The sequence below is a fragment of the Marmota flaviventris genome, chromosome 2 (genome assembly GCF_047511675.1).
Source record: "Marmota flaviventris isolate mMarFla1 chromosome 2, mMarFla1.hap1, whole genome shotgun sequence".
In the NCBI taxonomy this organism is placed as follows: domain Eukaryota; kingdom Metazoa; phylum Chordata; class Mammalia; order Rodentia; family Sciuridae; genus Marmota; species Marmota flaviventris.
In genome coordinates this window covers 190,227,640-190,245,170 of record NC_092499.1, presented here as the reverse complement: position 1 = coordinate 190,245,170, position 17,531 = coordinate 190,227,640, and the positions used below count along the sequence as shown (strand labels likewise).

Genomic DNA, 17,531 nt, shown 5'->3' with positions numbered 1-17,531 from the left:
GGTCAGTTCTAACACCTGCCACTGTAGGGCCCAGGTCCCCAAGCCAGCCAGGTCACCTGTAGTGCATCCTGGGGTCACTATCTGGAAGGCATTGCCAGCAACACAGGTCACTCAACTAGTGAGCAATTGTATCACTCACACAGCCACTGAGGGCAGGTAGTGACCCAGGCAGCCAGTGCCCCACTCCTACCACCCCAGGTTAGGAGCACAGCAAAGACACAAACTCTTTCCCAGTGTCAGGGACAGAGACTGCTACAGTCATTTTGGTTTCACAAGAACCCTGCATTGACTACCTATCGTCATTGCTTGTTTTGTTTTTCCACCAGATGGAAAAGCAAAGTCTTGACAGTCACTTGATAGTCTGTAGCTCTAAAAGTTCCAGGGAGCAGGAGCAGAATATGGGAATGGAGAATATAATCTTGACAATGCCATTGCCCCACCTCAGGAGACCTCTGCCCCGTCTCTGTCTCTCCCTCCCTCTGTGCCTCTGCCCACGTGCCTGTCTGTCCATCTACCTGGCATTCAGGGGATTCAGACTTCCTTGCATGTGCCGAGGCCCAGAGGCCTCTACAGGCTGCAGCTCTTTGAGGGCTTGGCCTGGCCACAGTCAGCACAGGGTAGCGGGGACTCAAAGCTGCACTTGTAGAGCAGGCAGTTTTTAATCAGATCAGGAAAAACAGCAATGTTTTCTAATCATGCTTTTCACTCACTGGTTGCATAATCTTTTTTTTTTAATTGTATGTATTATTGTCATTTCTTTGGAGTGGCTTGGGGACAGGCACACAGAGACAATGGAAAGAGGTCTCAGGTCCCCCTCCCAACTATTCCCTAGCAGGGCCACCCGAGGTCATCCTGCTCTGCTTTGTCTCCCAGCTGGAGCAGGGAGACAGGGGTCTTGTGTCTTTTGTCTTTCAGTCTAGAGTCCCTCCTCCGTGGAAGAAGGAGAGAGGTCTGCCAATGTCGCATTCATACAAATGCACAGATGAAGGTCCCCCGCCCCCGCTCCCCAACACACTGGAAATGATCTGCAGGGACCCTATAAACTCTCCCCACAATTAAACCACGCTCACCCAGTGCCTCATCAAACATTTATCATGTAGTTCTGCCTCACACTGCCGTGGGGGAACAAGGAGGTAAATATGCCATCCTTACCCCTAAGGAGCGTAGAATCTAATTATCTTCTAGAGATCCTTTGGGGATCTGCTTAATAAATCAATACGAATGATTTGTAATTAGAATATCAATTATTTGTATGCAAATGTGGCCTTCTGGGTGCTTGGGGACAAGTCCTAAGGATTGAAAAGACTCTTTCCCTCACCCCACCCTCTTCAATTCTTAATTACATTATTTCCTTCATTCATCAAACATTTATTGAGCACCTTTTACGTGCGAGGCACAGAGATGGGGACCAGGAATCATTCCCTGGTGACTCAGTCAGCAATAAAGAGCCCAGGGAGTTTGTGGCCATGGGAAAAGCTTTCTATATTTTCCCCAGTCCCCCAACGTCCCCAGTTACCTAGGTCACAGAGACTCAGGGCTGAGGAAGAAAGACCCTCCCAGATAATTGGTCATTCATATCATCGTGCTCCTTTTTGCAAAGGCATGGGCATGCATCTGTCTCTGTGACTACCCCACCCCGGCCAGGCTGGTTCTGAGACGCTGGATCTTCAAGGATTTTAACAAACCTGTGCACAGAATTTTCCTGAAATGCCAGCCCCTGTGGCCCCAAGTCCTCACCCACCTGTTCATCCCTTTGCTCCTCCACTCTCTCCTCCATCACCACCGTCTGTTGTGCCTCAAGCCCTGCTTTGTGCTGGAAGCAGGTGTCACACCAAGCCAAGATGGGCCCTCCTGGAGCCTGCTTCCTAGTGGGGCCAGAGACCATAGATAAATAAATCCATATCCCACATCTGTGAAATTTGCCCCTGCCCTGCACTGTGCTGCATCCGATCACCACCCTCTGCCTCCAGGTTCTCATTTCTCTCTGGCCAGGTACTAACTTTCCCTGTGCCTCAGTTTCTTCTTCTGGACACCCAAAAAAAGAAGAGTGTTACTGGCTCGTTATGGTGAGAATGTGTGAACAATGCACATGCAGCTCTTGACAGGGGCTGTTGCACACCTTTGCTCAGTAGTGGCTGCAGCTGATTCTAGCTCCTCTCCCAGTCAGCTTCCGGAGTACCAGTGTAAGGAAGACATTTGTAAATGCAGCATGGTATCCTGGATCAGATCCTGGAACAGAAAAGGGGCGTTAGTGTGAAAACTGATGACACCCGGAGCCTGGAGTTCCAGTAATAATAATGTACCAATGCTAGTTCCTTAATGTGGACTAGTGTACTAGGATTTGTGTAAAATAACATTAGGGGAAACTCTTAGGGATGTACAAGAGCGCTCTGTTCTGTATTTTTAACTTTTCTGCATATTTAAAACTATTCCAAAATAAGTTTCCTTTAAAAAAAAATAGGTCTACGACAATACCATTGTGAGAGTGTCTGGCCTCATCAGATCTTGGAAGCTAAGCAGAGTCAGACTTGGTTAGTACTTAACTGGGAGACTGCTTAGAAATGCTGGTTGCTTATAAAATTATTTATAGGGATCTAGGACAGATGGGTAATTGTATAACTCCTCTGTATAAAAATATTGGGCAGGGCAGGGCTGGGGATGCAGCCCGATGACAGAGTCCCTGCTTAGCATGTGTGAGGCCCTCATCCAATCCCAACAAACAAAACCAAAAAACAAACTTGGACAGATCTCAATGGGTAAGACCTAGCCTCTGTAGTGTGACACAGAAGTTCCCTTGTCCCTCCTCCCTGACTGGCCACCCTTTTCGGTCCTTGGCCTCCTCATCTGTCAAGTGGGGACAAACGCATCCCTGAACACTTGGAGGATGGCACAAGTCAGCAGGACATTCCTGACGGCACCAACCCCGGGCCATGCACTCTCCTGCAACTCTCCTGTTCCCCGGGGCGTCGCCGAGCTCTGCTCACTTCAGTTTCTCTGCCTGTAAAGTGCAAGTGACTGTAGCTGAGACCGTCACAAGGGCTGGGAACTCTTGAGTGCTGTGGCAGCAGAACTGTGGCTCCCCAGAGGGTTCCACAGCCTGTGCCCCACCTTTGCATGTGGCGCTTGCTGGCAGAAGACACCTCGCTGCTGGCCGAGCCCAGGACTCCTGGTGGGAAGGTGGTTCTGGATCACCCAGTTATGTCCTTCCAGGAGGTGGCGGGCATCACAGGCAGAGGCAGGAAGATGAGGAGGCAGAGCTCTGCCAGGGAGTGAGAGAGGACAACGCTACAAGGCTGCCTTTGAACGTGGAGGAAGGGGCCAAGTGCCATGGAAGGGGGGAGACCTCTGGAAGCTGGGCAACACAAGGACAGGTGACCCTACAGCCTCTGCACTGCCATAGCCGGCCCACGACTTCAGTTTTGGATATCTGAATTCCAGAGCTGTAAGACACTGGGGTGATTTATTACAGCAGCCACAGGGAACCAGCACATGGGCCAATCCAGTACCTGCAGAGAGCAGGAGTCCTTGCTCCTTGGGGTCCCCAAGCAGGTCCTTGGTAGCCTGGGGCTCAGGACTTTTGCTGTTCTCCTCTTCCTTCTCTTTTCTGTCAAGATCTTTCAGATACATAGAATATTATACAAGTAGATACTACATTAGTATATATAAACATATATAATAAAACAAAGCTGGGTGTGGTGGTGCACACCTGTAATCCCAGTGTCTCTGGAGGCTAAGGCAGGAGGATTGCAAGTTCAAAGCCAGCCTCAGCAACTTAGGGAAGCCCTAAGCAACTCAGTGAGACCCCGTCTCTAAATAAAATTTTAAAAAAGGGCTGGGGGTGGCTGTGATTGTGGCTCAGCGGTAGAGCGCTCTCCTAGCACGTGCGAGGCCCTGGGTTCGAGCTTCAGCACCACATAAAAATAAAGATATTGGTCCAACTACAACTAAAAAATAATTTTTTTTAAAAAGGGCTGGGGATGTGGCTCAATGGTTAAGTGCCCCTGGGTTCAATCCCCAGTTCCCCCCCAAAAAAAATTTTTTTAAAAATATATAAAATACACAAACATACATATATATTTAAGACGGCTTGCTAATACCATGAGCTTTCAAGTATCCTCCACCCCAGGCCCCAGGGTGAAGTTCATTTTCTCTTTGTAGAAGTCTTCAAGGTACCCCACGGAGATATTGAGGTCCTGGTAGCCAACCCTAAATGCACCTGCTACTCTATTTGCTCACATGATGGATCCTGATGAGAGGCAGAGAAATAGAGAACAAGCTAAATATTGAAAGAACGATCAAGGCTTGCCGTCGGAGAAAATGCCCGTTTATTGAGGCAGCTCTGCATATTTATAGAGCCGGGGATGGTCTGATGGCTGAAACAGTTTAACAGTTTTGGCAGCTGGCATGGGGTGCTTTCTGATTGGTGGGTAAGGATCATATGAGTCAGCAGGACTCACCATTGGACGGTGGGGGGGGGGATGGGAAGTTCTGATTGGTGGGTAAGGATCATGTGCGTCAGCAGGACTCACCATTGGACGGCTCTTCTCGGGGCATGGGGAGGTTATTTTTTGAAGCTGGGGCGACTCCCAACAAATATCAAATAGGCAAAACACATAAGAAAGTCAATCAGATTAAAAACAGGTGAGTGAATGAGTGGTGAGGAAGGGATTGAGACCAGGGAGGGTAGAGCTGACATGAGATCCAGGGGCAGAAACGATGATGGGATTTAGCAGTCACCCTTCCTGCGCATCCCGGCTCATCAGAGGGCGTGGCAGCCTGACCCACCCTACACAGAACACAAGAGGTCAAAGATTCAATGGAGAAGTCTAAACCTTTCTTATTTTAAAATAGCCATGGAGTAGCCATGGAGTTACAAAAAATTGCAGAGATGCTGAACAGTGTCTGCGTGTCCAACACCTAATTCTCGTATTGTTGAGCATCCTACATCTGTGTGGTACACTGTCAGATCCAAGGACCCATTACTGAGATGAGTAGTATGTTACTGTTAACTAAATTCTGTGTCCTAGACATACTTCCTCAGCTGCCCCCAATGTGCTTTTTCTGTTCCAGGGCCCCATCCAGATGCCACACAACATTTAGTTGTCACGTCTCCTTAGGCTCCTCTGCGCTGTGACCTCTTCCTGTGACTCACCCTGTTTTGATGACCTTGGCAGTTTAAGGTGTTCTAGGCAGGTGTTTTACTGGATGTCCTTCAGCTTAGGTTTTTTTGTTTATATATATATATATATATATATATATATATATATATATATATATATATATTTTTTTTTTTTTTTTTTTAATTTAATTTTTCCTGTTACGGGGTCCCCTCGTGTTGCCCAGCCTCAAGCTCTTTCGTTAGAGTGATTTTCCCATTCCCGAGTAGCTGGAACTACAGGTGTGTACCTCATCTTATGGTTGCACTGGTGTGGAGACCCCAGAGTGCAAGATGCTTACCTCAGGGTTGCCTCCCACCACCAAGGCTTGTCAGCGATGAGGTCGATCTTGATCACCTGGCTAGTGGGTGCTTCCTCAGTTTCCCCACTTTCCATGCCATACTCTGAAGCAAAGTCACTAAGTGCAGCCCTTGCTTACAGGAAGGCCTGACCCCGCTCCTTGAGGGAGGAGTGCCTCATGTAAACTATTTGGAATTCTTCTGTATGGGGATTTGTCTTGTCAACTGTTCGATTATTTATGTCATTGTGGACTCCAGGGTATTCGTTTTCTACTCTGGGACGCACTTCAACACCGTGTCGTGCAAGATTGTCATCTCAGCTTGGACTCTGGGAGCCCTTTCATTTGGCACCTCTGCCCTGTGATGTTCTCCCCTTGCTTCACCTTTTGAGCACTTCTTTATTTTCTGGCACTGTAAGTGGTTATAGGTTCATCTTGTATATTCTCTGCTCCAGGCCAAGATTCATCCTTTTTTTTTTTACCCCAAGGAGTCTGATTCCATTTATGGGGGAATGGAATAAGAACTGAAAGATGAGGCCCGAATGCAATAAAGTATTTCTAACATGACAGCTTCTTAGGAAACTTCTGTTTCGGGCACTATGAGGGATTAGATATGCTGAGTGACCTTCCCAATCAAAACAGCTCACACCCTGGATAAAGTGTTTTAAATGCATCAATAAGCTGGCACAAGGGGTGCTCTGAAGCCAAACAGTGAAGGAAAGATGGAACTCTCAGAGATGAGTTGTGTCCTGAAGCTGGGTTTTGTCCTGGGGAACTGTGGAAGTCAGTGGGCAAATACTTTGATTTTTCTCAGTCTTTTGGGTTTCACAGGACAGAGCACAAAGATCAGGTTATGTCCCCGCCCAAGTTGGGGAGTCTAGTAGGTTCATCCAGGACCCAGTGAACCAAAAATACCGTGCACAGCCCAAAGGAGGAACAGCAGATGGAGGAACTTGCAGAGAGAGAGAAGGTCATGTCTTCCAGGAACCGTGAATGCAGGGTAGCTTCCCAAATGGTTTGCAGCCTAAATGCACAGGACCCAGGTGGTCTGAAAACCCTCAGCTGAGCAGTGAAATTTGCACTGGCTGGTGCTCACCCACCACCCACCCCTGGCAGAAGCCAAGGCAAATCATTTCTGAAGGAGCCACCACCCTTCCAGGCCTGGCAGATCGAATACTCCACTAACAGCTACGATGATGTTTGCTACCCCATGTTCTCTCCTAGAATCCGGCTGCACCCCATTGGGAGGTAGAATCTCTGTCTCCACCCTTTGGTTCTATCTAGAGGCCACAAAGAAGGGACCCTCTGTGGCTTCTGAGGCTAGGTTAGAAAAGGTGACCTAGTGTCTCCCAGGTGCTCGCTTTGTCTCTTATCTCTCTGAAGGAAGTCTTGCTGTCCGTCTGAAGCCTGGCACGTGGATCAATCATGAAATGTCTCAGGGGAGTGGCCGCCAGCCACCTGGCTGGGCTCATCCATGCCGACCTGTGTGCATTCCAGCCTGGAATTCCATTGTCCTGGCTTCTGGAAGGTAATCTCTCAAAATGCTCCCAGTATCTTTCTTTGCCTGAGGGCCTGGCATCATACTGGGTAGTACTAACTTTGCCATTGAGGATGGGGGCTGGCTACCAAGACCGACAGTGTGACGTAGGGCAGGGGCTTTGGGTTGTGTGATATCTGACGACCTGGAGAATGAAATCAGTCATGTGGGCAATCAATCAATCAACCATGTAATATAATAGAGCCCCAGTAAAAAACCCTGGACACTGAAACTGGAAAGCTTCTGTAGGAGGTTGACATTCTGGGCATGTGGTCACACGCTGACACCAAAGATCAACACATCCTGGCTCTGCAGGGAAGGAGCTGTGCACACTCCACATCTGGAATCCTCTGATTTTAATCTGCATCCTTTCGTCAGAGACGGTATCTGCGAGTATAACGGCATTCCCCACATTCTGTGCGTCCTTCTGGAGAATTATCAAGCAGAAGGGTGGCTTTAGGAAGCTACTGAAGCTGCAGGTGCTGTCAGAGACACAGAGACCTTAGAGATTGTCCTTGAACAGGGTGGCTGTCCCTGAATTCCCTGCACACCTCAGCCACTGGTTCCCTGTGTCTCCGAGGCCTGAGAGCCGCCTGGCTGAGCCTGGTCAGCCCTTGAAGTGTAAGTCACAATGATGGGGCTGTTGCTATCTGAAGGCACTGGGTTTGGGGGTGATTAGTAACTGAAATGGCAGGCCTCCGAGAATGCTCAGCTAAGGTTATAAAGCCACAAGAAAATAGAGGCTCTGAGTGGGAGCCCGCAGAATGGCAGAGCAGGACTCTAACAGAAGGTGTGTCTCCCACATTTATAGAAAAAGGAGGGTGGTCAGGAAGCCGTTCTCTCTCAGCCATGGACACACCCTAACCCTGCTCTGAGAAGCTGCTGAGGCTGAGCCGCGCCATCTCCTCAGATGCCGGCAGAGGAACATAGGAAGACTGGAAAGCAGAACAGGGCAGGGGGCCTGCTCCTTCCTGCCTGCTTCATGTCCCCTCAGCATCCCTTTAGTGGTAACCCTTCACTCAGCAGTGGCAGCTGTGCCAGTGTCCAGATGTTTCTGGCAACCCTAGAAGTGGCCCCATGGCATCCCTTTCACAGCCCCAGCCATGGCCAGTTTGCGCTCCGCTTCTGTGGAATACCATGGAAACTGGCAGAAACTCCCATTCAGTTACCCCCCAACCCCCGGCCACTAGAAAGCCCGTTCACCACACACCACTGACCGCACGTGCACTGACCTCACTGTGGGTTACATCGTGACCTGCTTGTGAAGTGCTCATTGCAACAAGAAGTGCAAAAAGTGCCCATTACCCACCAAGCCGCAGCTGCCCTGACTATAGAACTCTGGGGTGAGACTGCTGCCTCTGATTCCATGGGCTAGAACAGAAAGCAAGCAACCAGCACCCATCTCTGAACTCTCTGCTTAAATTACAGAGAACCAAAGAGATTATATGGATTCCTTAAAAAAAAAAAAAACAAAAACAAAACAAAAAACCCTTTATGTCTTGTAGTGAAAGATTTTCAAACTTGCTAAGTATCATACCCCAAATGTAACTGGGTGAGTTGTGAGAAGACATTGGTGAATGTCCCCCCACTCCAGGGCACACACTCCAGCAATGACTCTGGAGAGGCAGCTCCGTGGTGGAGGCAAGAGGCCCTGAGCTCTATCCACAGCGCCAATAAAGAAAGAAAAGAAAATGAAATTAAAAGCTCTTGGGACTGAATTAGTGACTGAAAGAGAGATCTGAAGAAATATCCAGAATGTAGGACATGAAGATGTAAGATTAAGGTGTGACAGAGAGCTTAAGAAATAGGAGGAGTGGCATGAAAAACTTTAAAAAATTCATTTAATTCTTTCCTCTCCCTCCATCCCTTCCTGCCTTCTCTTTCTTTCTTTCTTGATCCACAGTAAATAATGCATTTTATTCTTTCTCTCCTGCTTTCCACTCTTCCTCATGACACTCTATGAGATGCGCGTGGATGTTAATGAATATAACTGAAACAAAAGTTTCATGAAACAATACAATTTCACTGCAAATTATCTACCCCCCCCCCTTTTTTCCCTCAATGCTGATAACAACCAACTCAATTGGTCCACTTTTGGGAAATGAAACTACAGTTTGAAAAACACTAGTTGAATAAAACACAAATCACAATCCCAGATGTAAAGAATGAGAGAATAGGGTTGATGTAAAATTTAAAAGAGATAGCATCTCCCATGCTACAACACAGTTGAACCCTAAGACATCATGTTCAAGGAGTTATAAGCCAGTCACAAAAGGAAAATATCGACTGCACTTACTTGAGGTACCTAGAGTAGTCACGTTCATACAGGCAGAAAGTAGAACATTGCCAGGACCTGGGAGGAAGTGGAAATGAGGAATGACTGTTTAAGGGGTCCATTTCCAGTTTTGCAAGATGAAAGGAATTTGAAGATGGGAGATGGTGATGGTTGTACAGCAACATGAATATACTTAAATACCACTGAGCTGTGCACTTAAAAATGGCACCTGGTCAATTCTGTTATGTGTATTTTAGCATGATAATAAAGTAAAATGAAATTGAGAAATGTATTATTACTACTACTATTATCTGGGAATTTTTCAGAATGATGAAAGACACTAATCAACAAATTCAGAAAGCAAAGAATTCAAGGAACATAAATTTTAAAAGATACATCTTGGTGAAACTGCAGAACACAAGAACAGAGGGGAAAATGTAGATTTCCTTTGAAGGGATAATGATAAGATTGTCATCTGACTCCTCCCAAAAAACATGGGAGCAGCGGGTAGAGGATGGTGCCTGCACTGTCCTGAGACAGAGAGAGAGAGAGACTGCTACTCTAGCAAGCAAGTGGCCGGATGTTTTAAGAACCAGGGAAAATAAATTCATTTGCAGACAAAAACTAAGAGAGCTTGCATCAACCAACCCTTAAAAAAGTAAAAATTAAAGAATGTACTTCAGACACAAGTAGAATGATCCCAGTTGTGTAAGTTGAGATGCAAGAAGAAAAGATAAGCAAACAAGTTTTAACCATGTGGTTGAATTGACTATGTAAAACAAGTTAATAACGTTTCACAGGGTTGAGGTAGAAAAGACTAAACCTACACTACAATTAACACATACAATTTAGCTGATGGGTGATTAAAATATTCCAAAGTCCTTATAGTTCAAGGGAGCAGGGTAAAGATATTTTAAAAATTAGACTTTCATAAATAACTTGTCAAAATTTTTAAGATAACCGCTAAAACAATAGAAATAGAGTACATGGGCTGGGGCTGTAGCTCAGTGTGAGGCACTGAGTTCCAGCCTCAGCACCACATAAAAATAAATAAATAAAATATAGTGTGTCCATCGACAGCTAAAAAAAGTATAAAAAAAGAAATAAAGCACATAAGAGAAGAAAAACAGATTGAAAAAAAAAATCAACTCCAAGGAACTAAGAAAGTGGAAAAAGTAAAAAGCAAGGAGGACAATAGAAACAACAGTATAAGATGGGTGTGGTGGCACACGCCTGTCATCCCAGCAACTCAGGAGGCTGAGGCAGGAGAATAGAAAGTTTAAGGCCAGCCTCAGCAACTTAGTGAGACCCTGTCTCAAGAAAAGGGCTGGGGATGTGGCTCAGTGGTAAATCACCGTTGGGTTCAATTCTCAGTATCTCCTACAAAAAACAAATAACAATATTAGAAATATATTAGTAAATATAATATATTAGTAAATATATTAGTAAATATAATATTAGTTAATTAGTAAATATAATAAGTATAAATGGACTAAATGCCCCAGTTAAAAGACAAAGATTATCCTTGAAAACTTTCAAGTATACAGAGAAGTGGGAAGAATAGAATGAAGAACATCTATATTCTGACCCGAAAGTTAACTATTGTCAACAATTTGCCATTCTTGTTTCATCTATATATGTACGTATGTATGTATAGGAGATATTAAGGACACCTATTTTATTCAGCTAATATTATACAGTGAAACACTATTTAAATGGAATAATGATGTAGAACCTCTATTTTTGAGGTCAAACATATCTGGGTTCCCAGAGATTTTTAATCATGTAATTAATTTGTTCATTATTTATTTAAAGAATGTCTTTCCCTTAGGTGCTAGCAAGAGGGTGGGAATCAAGCAACTTTTCTGGTCATTATATTTCTAAAAAGGTTTGTTGCATAAAAAAATGGCGTCTATTAGTAAAGGCTCCAGCATAGTGTTTGTTGCACAATAAACATTAAATGTAGAGCAGCTTTTATTTATGATAGCTGCTTATTGTTGTTGAAAGCATTCAGCAGAGTGGCACAAAATAAGCAAACAATAATTGGTAGTTTATTATGTTTATAATTATTATTTATGATCCATCACAGTGCATATAGCACATATCACTCACCCATAAACACCACGTTTATAATAATAAGTGCTTTCATTATTATTCAAGTCTCTAACAGTGCCCGGCACCACATGAGCAACAGAGATGTGGAAGCCGATACTTGTTAATTATTATTATTAAGCAAAGCACTTAACTCAACGGCTGGCCCGCCAGGCCTCTAATAAACAGGCTTGCAGGAACTAACACCCAGGCCGCCCCTCCTCCCAAGCAAAGCTAGGCCCCGCCCCCTGCAGCCCGCAGCCCCGCCCCGTGGCCTGGGCTGCGTCTGCGCACTGCCTGGGCACCGCTTCCCGCTGCTCAAGCCGGCCAGCTGCTGCGTGCGTGCGTGCGTGCGTCGCTGCGTGCGTGCGTGCGTGCCGTGAGCTCGCCCGGCACCGCGGCCTCGCCCTCCGCCCCTGCGCCTGCACCGCGTAGGCCACCCCCCCCCCCTCCGCGCGCGCCCCCGCTGCCGACCCCCGCCCGCGCCGCTGGCCCCTCGGGTAGAATTTAAAGGGGGCGCAGCATTCCCGCCCGGCCCAGGTGACCTCTTGGGGGTCTCCCTGCCAGAGGTGCCCCGCCGCCAAGGAACATGGCGAAGGTGGAGCAGGTCCTGAGTCTCGAGCCGCAGCACGAGCTCAAGTTCCGAGGTAAGCCCCGGAGGCCCGCGGCTGCCCGCCGCGGCCCCCGCCCGCGCCGGAGGACGGAGCCCGGCGCCGATGACGTCGCGCAGGTCCCCGCCGACGGCGCGGCCGCGGGGCAGTGGGGCCTGCTGCCTCGGCGCCGCCCGGGCGCTGCGGAGCGCCTTCTGGACCCCGAGGGCCACGGGGCCGGGTGCGGGGCCGGGGCCTGCTCCTCCTCCCCCAGCCTCCCGTGGCCTCGCCTTCGAGGCACACTTGTCAAGAAGGCCACCATAACTTCTGAGGACTTCGAGGAGTGCAAGCACTGGTAGCCCTCTGTCTGGAAGGCCCTTCCCCTGCGCTTCACAAGGTCTCAGCTTAGTGTCACCTGCTGAATGGCCTGCACTGACCACCAGACCACCGTGGACACCATTGTCATGCCTGTCACATCTCTGACTTGTGATCAGCACAGCACGTTTCACCACCCAGTCACTGAGTTTCGACACTAGATGGGAAACCCCATGAGGACAGTACCTTGTCTGTTCGCTGCTCTGTGTTCAGTACATACTAGGTGCCTAATAAATGTCTGTTGAAGGAATACATAAAGGGAACCTCCTCCAGAGTTCTGATGGGAGTGGACCACCATTCTCTCGAGGGTCTTCCTCGTGCTGAGGGAGGCCGCCAGGGTGCTGGGATCCTTTTTATTCCCAGAGATGCTTGGAGTTGTAGCCAGCAGGAGGCTGGAGCAACAAGTGCCCCTCTGGGAAGCCAGGGCTCTGGTTTCTCCTCTGCACTTAACCACGTTTTATATGTATGTCTATATATCTATATATACGCACACACATATATAATTTCATATATATAAAATACATATAACACATATAACTTTTTTTTATCATATGTATAAGTATTTTTGTATCTGTTTCTTTCCTTCTTTACCAAAATGTAAGGGTCATGAGGCAAAAGACAACAGAGAGCTTGTCCAGGTTGCTCATTCATTCTTTTTGCATTCATTGAGTAATTGTAGCGAGCACTGGGGAGAGTTAGAGCTCACCATATTCTAATCAGAGGAGATTACTATGAACAAGGTCTTTGCAGGTAGTGGTAAGTTCTGTAAAGGAAATAACAGACTGACTTGATGAAGGTGTAGTTTAGATCCAATGGCCGGTCACCACTGTATGGCCTGCATGTGGCCCACGGTAGGTGCTCACTTAATTTTTGTGAAATGAATGCCAGCCAGAGGCACCTTGGTTTTTGTGTGTTGTAAGGAAGTAGTGTAGGGTAACTTGACGAAAGTTACCCAGTTGGCAGATGATACTTTTGAACCCAGACTTCAGAGCTCACACTTGACTATTATGCTGTCAGACCCCAGAATTGTGGCTCTCACTTTACCATTAAGGTTAATAATGTGAAATGACTCTGAATGTGTAAGAAATCCAAGGTTCAGTTGAAATGGAAACAAAGCAAAACAACCCCATAGAAACCTAGCATGGGATCCTCATTCCATGACAGTATACAGAGGATCTCTCTCTACTCACAGTAGTTTGGTTTATGATTTTTCTACCCTACAGTGGTGTGAAATTGATATATATTCAGTAGAATCTGTTTTGAATTGTGAAGTTTGATCTTTGCCCAGGTTAACTATATGTGGTTTGTTCTTCTCTATCTGATGCTGAATAGTGACAGAGAGCTGCAGCTCCCAGCAGTCACAGTCACAGGAGGACACAACTGATACTCCACAGTGTACTGTGTTGCTGGCATTTTTTTGGATATTGTGTTTTTTGCTTTTGTATTTCATTGTACAAAACATGAGCTATTCGGCATATATTTAAATAACATTATTATTAAATAGGTTTTGTGTTGGATGATTTTGCATAACTGTAGGCTAATTTAAGGAATCTGAGCATGTTTAGGGTAGGCCAGGCTAGGCTAAGGGACAATGTTTGGTAGTTTAGGTTATTAAATGCATTTTTGACTTAAAGTATTTTCAATTCATAATGGGTTTTTAGAATGTAATTCCATTGTAAATCGAGGAACATCTGTACCTGAACTTGTGTGGTCTCAGGGACTTCTGGAGGAGCTAGACTGGGAAAGGAGTCCAAGTAGTCACGTGAAGGTGGTGAGTGATGGTTTTCCCTTGAGTAGTCTGAAATTCTCTATCCGGGAAACCTGACTTGGTTCTTCTGTGAATTGACACATAGATTCAGTTAGTCCACAAATACTCACCTGCTCCGTTGTCAGACACTGGAAGAAGCCAGGTCCTATCAGTTGTCCCCTCATCCTCCCTCAGCGTCTTCCCTAGTACTTTATGTGTGGGGACTGGCAGGTGAGATCATCAGCCAGGACAGTACACAGCCAAGTAAGGCAATGGAGCATGTTCTGGGAGCATTGCAGAGGTCTACTCCTAAGACAGGTATCATCTGAGCTGGTTGCAGAGGTCCACAAAGCCAGCTAGAAAGAGAATGGGTGGGGAGCATTTCAGACAAAGCAAGTTGCCTGTATAGAGGCGGAAAAGCTGAGGTGACTGTTCCTTTGGGATGCCACCATAGCAGCAAAGAAATTCAGGGCAAAGTAGGAGCCAAGGCTTCCTACAGACAGGGTCAGATCTTCTCAGTCCCTTGGTGCCTAGTGTTGAGTTAAAATTGTGTGGCTGTTCCGCACCCCCCCACACCCCTGTACTGGAGATCAAACCCAGCTTCTTGTGCATGCTAGGCAAGGGTTTTTCCACTGAGCCACATCCTCAGCTTCAAATTGTAGTTCTTCCTTAGATTGACTCCCTGAAACCCAAGCCCCAGTACAAGCACTCTCCTCTAGTGTGTTTTACAGAGAAAATTCATGTTTTTGTTCCAGTTCTTTGACTTAAAGGATGTGTGACCTTGTGCTGCCACTTCATTCCCTGGTGCCTGGATCTGGAGTTGTTGGGGTGACACTCCTACCTTGTGTCTCAGTTGCATAGAAAGTTTTGCTGCTTTTTAGGAAGGTACTCTGTAGATGCAGAGGTCTGTACAGAGATTGCTGGTTGAATACATGAAGCTGGTTTCATCTCTTCAGCTTGTTTACTTAAAGGGTATGGCAAAGTGATCTCTCTGACCCTGGGTTGGCTAAAGTAAGGATGGCCAAAGTCATTGGGTATTTTTGCTAGGGAAGTGGTCCAGGAGAATTTGTGGTGTCAAATTGTTGAAGAGCATTGCTCCTAACTTTGGAAGAGGCATCTGTAGGCATGTGTAAACCATTTTTGAGGTGTTTTGCTCATTTGTTTGAAGCTGAATGTGAAGATAATCAAATTAGAATAGAGACTCAGTGGTCTGGCTTGTTGTATGGCGATAATTCATTTCAGGATGAGAATTGACACATATAATTGGTCTCTTCTAGGTTATTCAGGATAACAACTCTGATTTCTGGTGGTTCACCTAAATGAATCAAATCTCTAAGCTAACTTTACTTAAGAAGTTAATAATTAAAATACCCATCATTCAGAAGAAAATTAGCCATCTTTTAAGTACAGCCTAAGATGATGGTGTGGGATTGTATGTTATCAGAGTCTTCATAACCTTGGGATTTTTGTGTAGTATGTTAAATTTAAAGATGTTACAGTGGAAGAAGAGCACAAATTTACATGACCTTGTTCAATTTTATAGAACATATCATGTTGCATGTGTTGAGTGACAAGGGAGAGAGACTGGGTTCCTGATAGAAAAGCATGCCCCAGTGGATTTGCCTAGATTTAAAGTTGGACTTCAACAGATCATTTTAAGAAGCAACAAAGGTAGAAGCTCCTTCAAACCAGGAACTTTTGGAGAGGGGAAAGGTTTTGAAACCTGTGGAGTGAGATTGTGTTCGGTTTTCGTTGTCACTCTTCCCATTGATGTCTGGTCCTCCCAAGGCCTAATCCTTTCCTCTCTGTCTCCTCCCTTTGATCCCACTGTGTCCAGCTCAGAGAACACTTTCAGAATGAGTCACTTCTAAGGCATTTTATCTCTTCTTTTTCCACTCCCTCCCCTTCCATCAGATTTTATCTGTGGTAAGTAGTGTGTTTTCTATTTCTTTGGTCATTGTCCAAGACTTAATCCTTTGTCACATCCTGGTACACCCTCTTGCCAATGGTACTATCACCTAGGAATGATCAGTAACCATCTTCGAGCTGGGACTGTGGCTCAATGATAGAGCACTTGCCCAGTACTGTGAGGCACTGGGTTTGCTCCTCAGCACCACATAAAAATAGATAAACAGCCGGCTGCGGTGGGGCACGCCTGTAATCCCAGTGGCTCTGGAGGCTGAGACAGGAGAATCATGAGTTCAAAGCCAGCCTTAGCAACGGTGAGGCGCTAAGCAACTCAGTGAGACCCTGTCTCTGAATAAAATACAAAATAGGACTAGGGATGTGGCTCAGTGTTCGAGTGCCCCTGAATTCAATCCCGGGTACCCCAAATAAATAAATAAGTAAAGGTTTCTTGTCCATCTACAACTAAAAATATTAAAAAAAAAATAACCATCCTCATAAGGTCGAAGCTTAAACCCATTGTGGGCCATTTACTTTTGCTTTGTTCTGAGACTCAGCCAGTAGCCTTCAAGAAGTCTGAGTCGTGCCATTGGTCTCTAGGGATAGGGCCAGTGGGCTGGTGTAGTTGATCACTACTTTTGGGGGAAATAGGAACTTGGGAACTGTAAGTGATAACTTAGGGACACTCTCTTTTTTTGCATAAGGAAAGCAAGCTTAGAATCATTAATTGAGCCCCTCAAGTTGATGTGTAATTTAGGATTGTTTAGAAAGTTAAAAAAAAAAAAAAAGCTAAAACCCTGTGGATATAGTCCATTCATTGCAATAATTATCTTTCAGATGCTAAGTACAACATTAATTCTTTAGCTTTAGTGTAGCACTGATTCCCTTCACATTTCATGATCACATAGGCAGACTGTGTTTTACAGCACAACAAAATGTCAGCAGTGTGCTTAAGATTCTTTATGGTATGGTTTAAATCCATCCTGAATAGATTATCTTCATTTATTTAATTATTAACCAGCTTGCTCATCAAAACCAAGTGGCATTAAATCTACTAAGCTTGAGTCAAACTTAAATCTTCTTAGATAATACTGTTGAACTAGAAGTTAACTTTTTTATTTATTTTTTTTCATTCCACTTATTTGCTTTCTTTTCTTCACAGTTAAGTTCCTCGGGGAATGTGTAGTTGCTGGCCATGCGCTTGTATTTAGAAGGTGGTGGTGATGTCTCCTTAGTGTGTGTGTGGTGTAACAGGCCTCACTGCTGTTTTCATAATTACCTAGCAGCTTTTCATCCAAGTGTGGATTTATTAAAATAATTAGTTTGAATTGATACTTATTAAAGAGCTGGACTCTTGAACATTATTAACACTATCTTTTATTTATTAGAAGTATATAGCATCTTTTTTCAAATGCTGAAGGCAAAATATGGAGCACTTTGACCTTGCAATATTGCCACTAAGTAGTTGAAATCAGGGGAGGAGTCCGAGGAGAAATTATGTTGGTTCTCACTCACATACTCCCCCAGGCTCGAATTTGAGAAACTGAAATTTCAAAT

General features: G+C 45.6%; 1 protein-coding gene across 1 annotated transcript in view; it reads left to right on the top strand.

Moving 5' to 3' along the window:
- The first annotated feature begins 11,744 nt into the window (after window positions 1-11,744).
- Vapb (VAMP associated protein B and C) overlaps window positions 11,745-17,531 on the top strand; it is a 52,052-nt gene continuing 46,265 nt past the window's right edge. Inside the window, exon 1 of the mRNA XM_027946433.2 lies at window positions 11,745-12,004. Coding sequence (XP_027802234.1) covers window positions 11,947-12,004 — 58 coding nt within the window. The 5' untranslated portion in view covers window positions 11,745-11,946. The remainder of the gene's footprint in view (window positions 12,005-17,531) is intronic.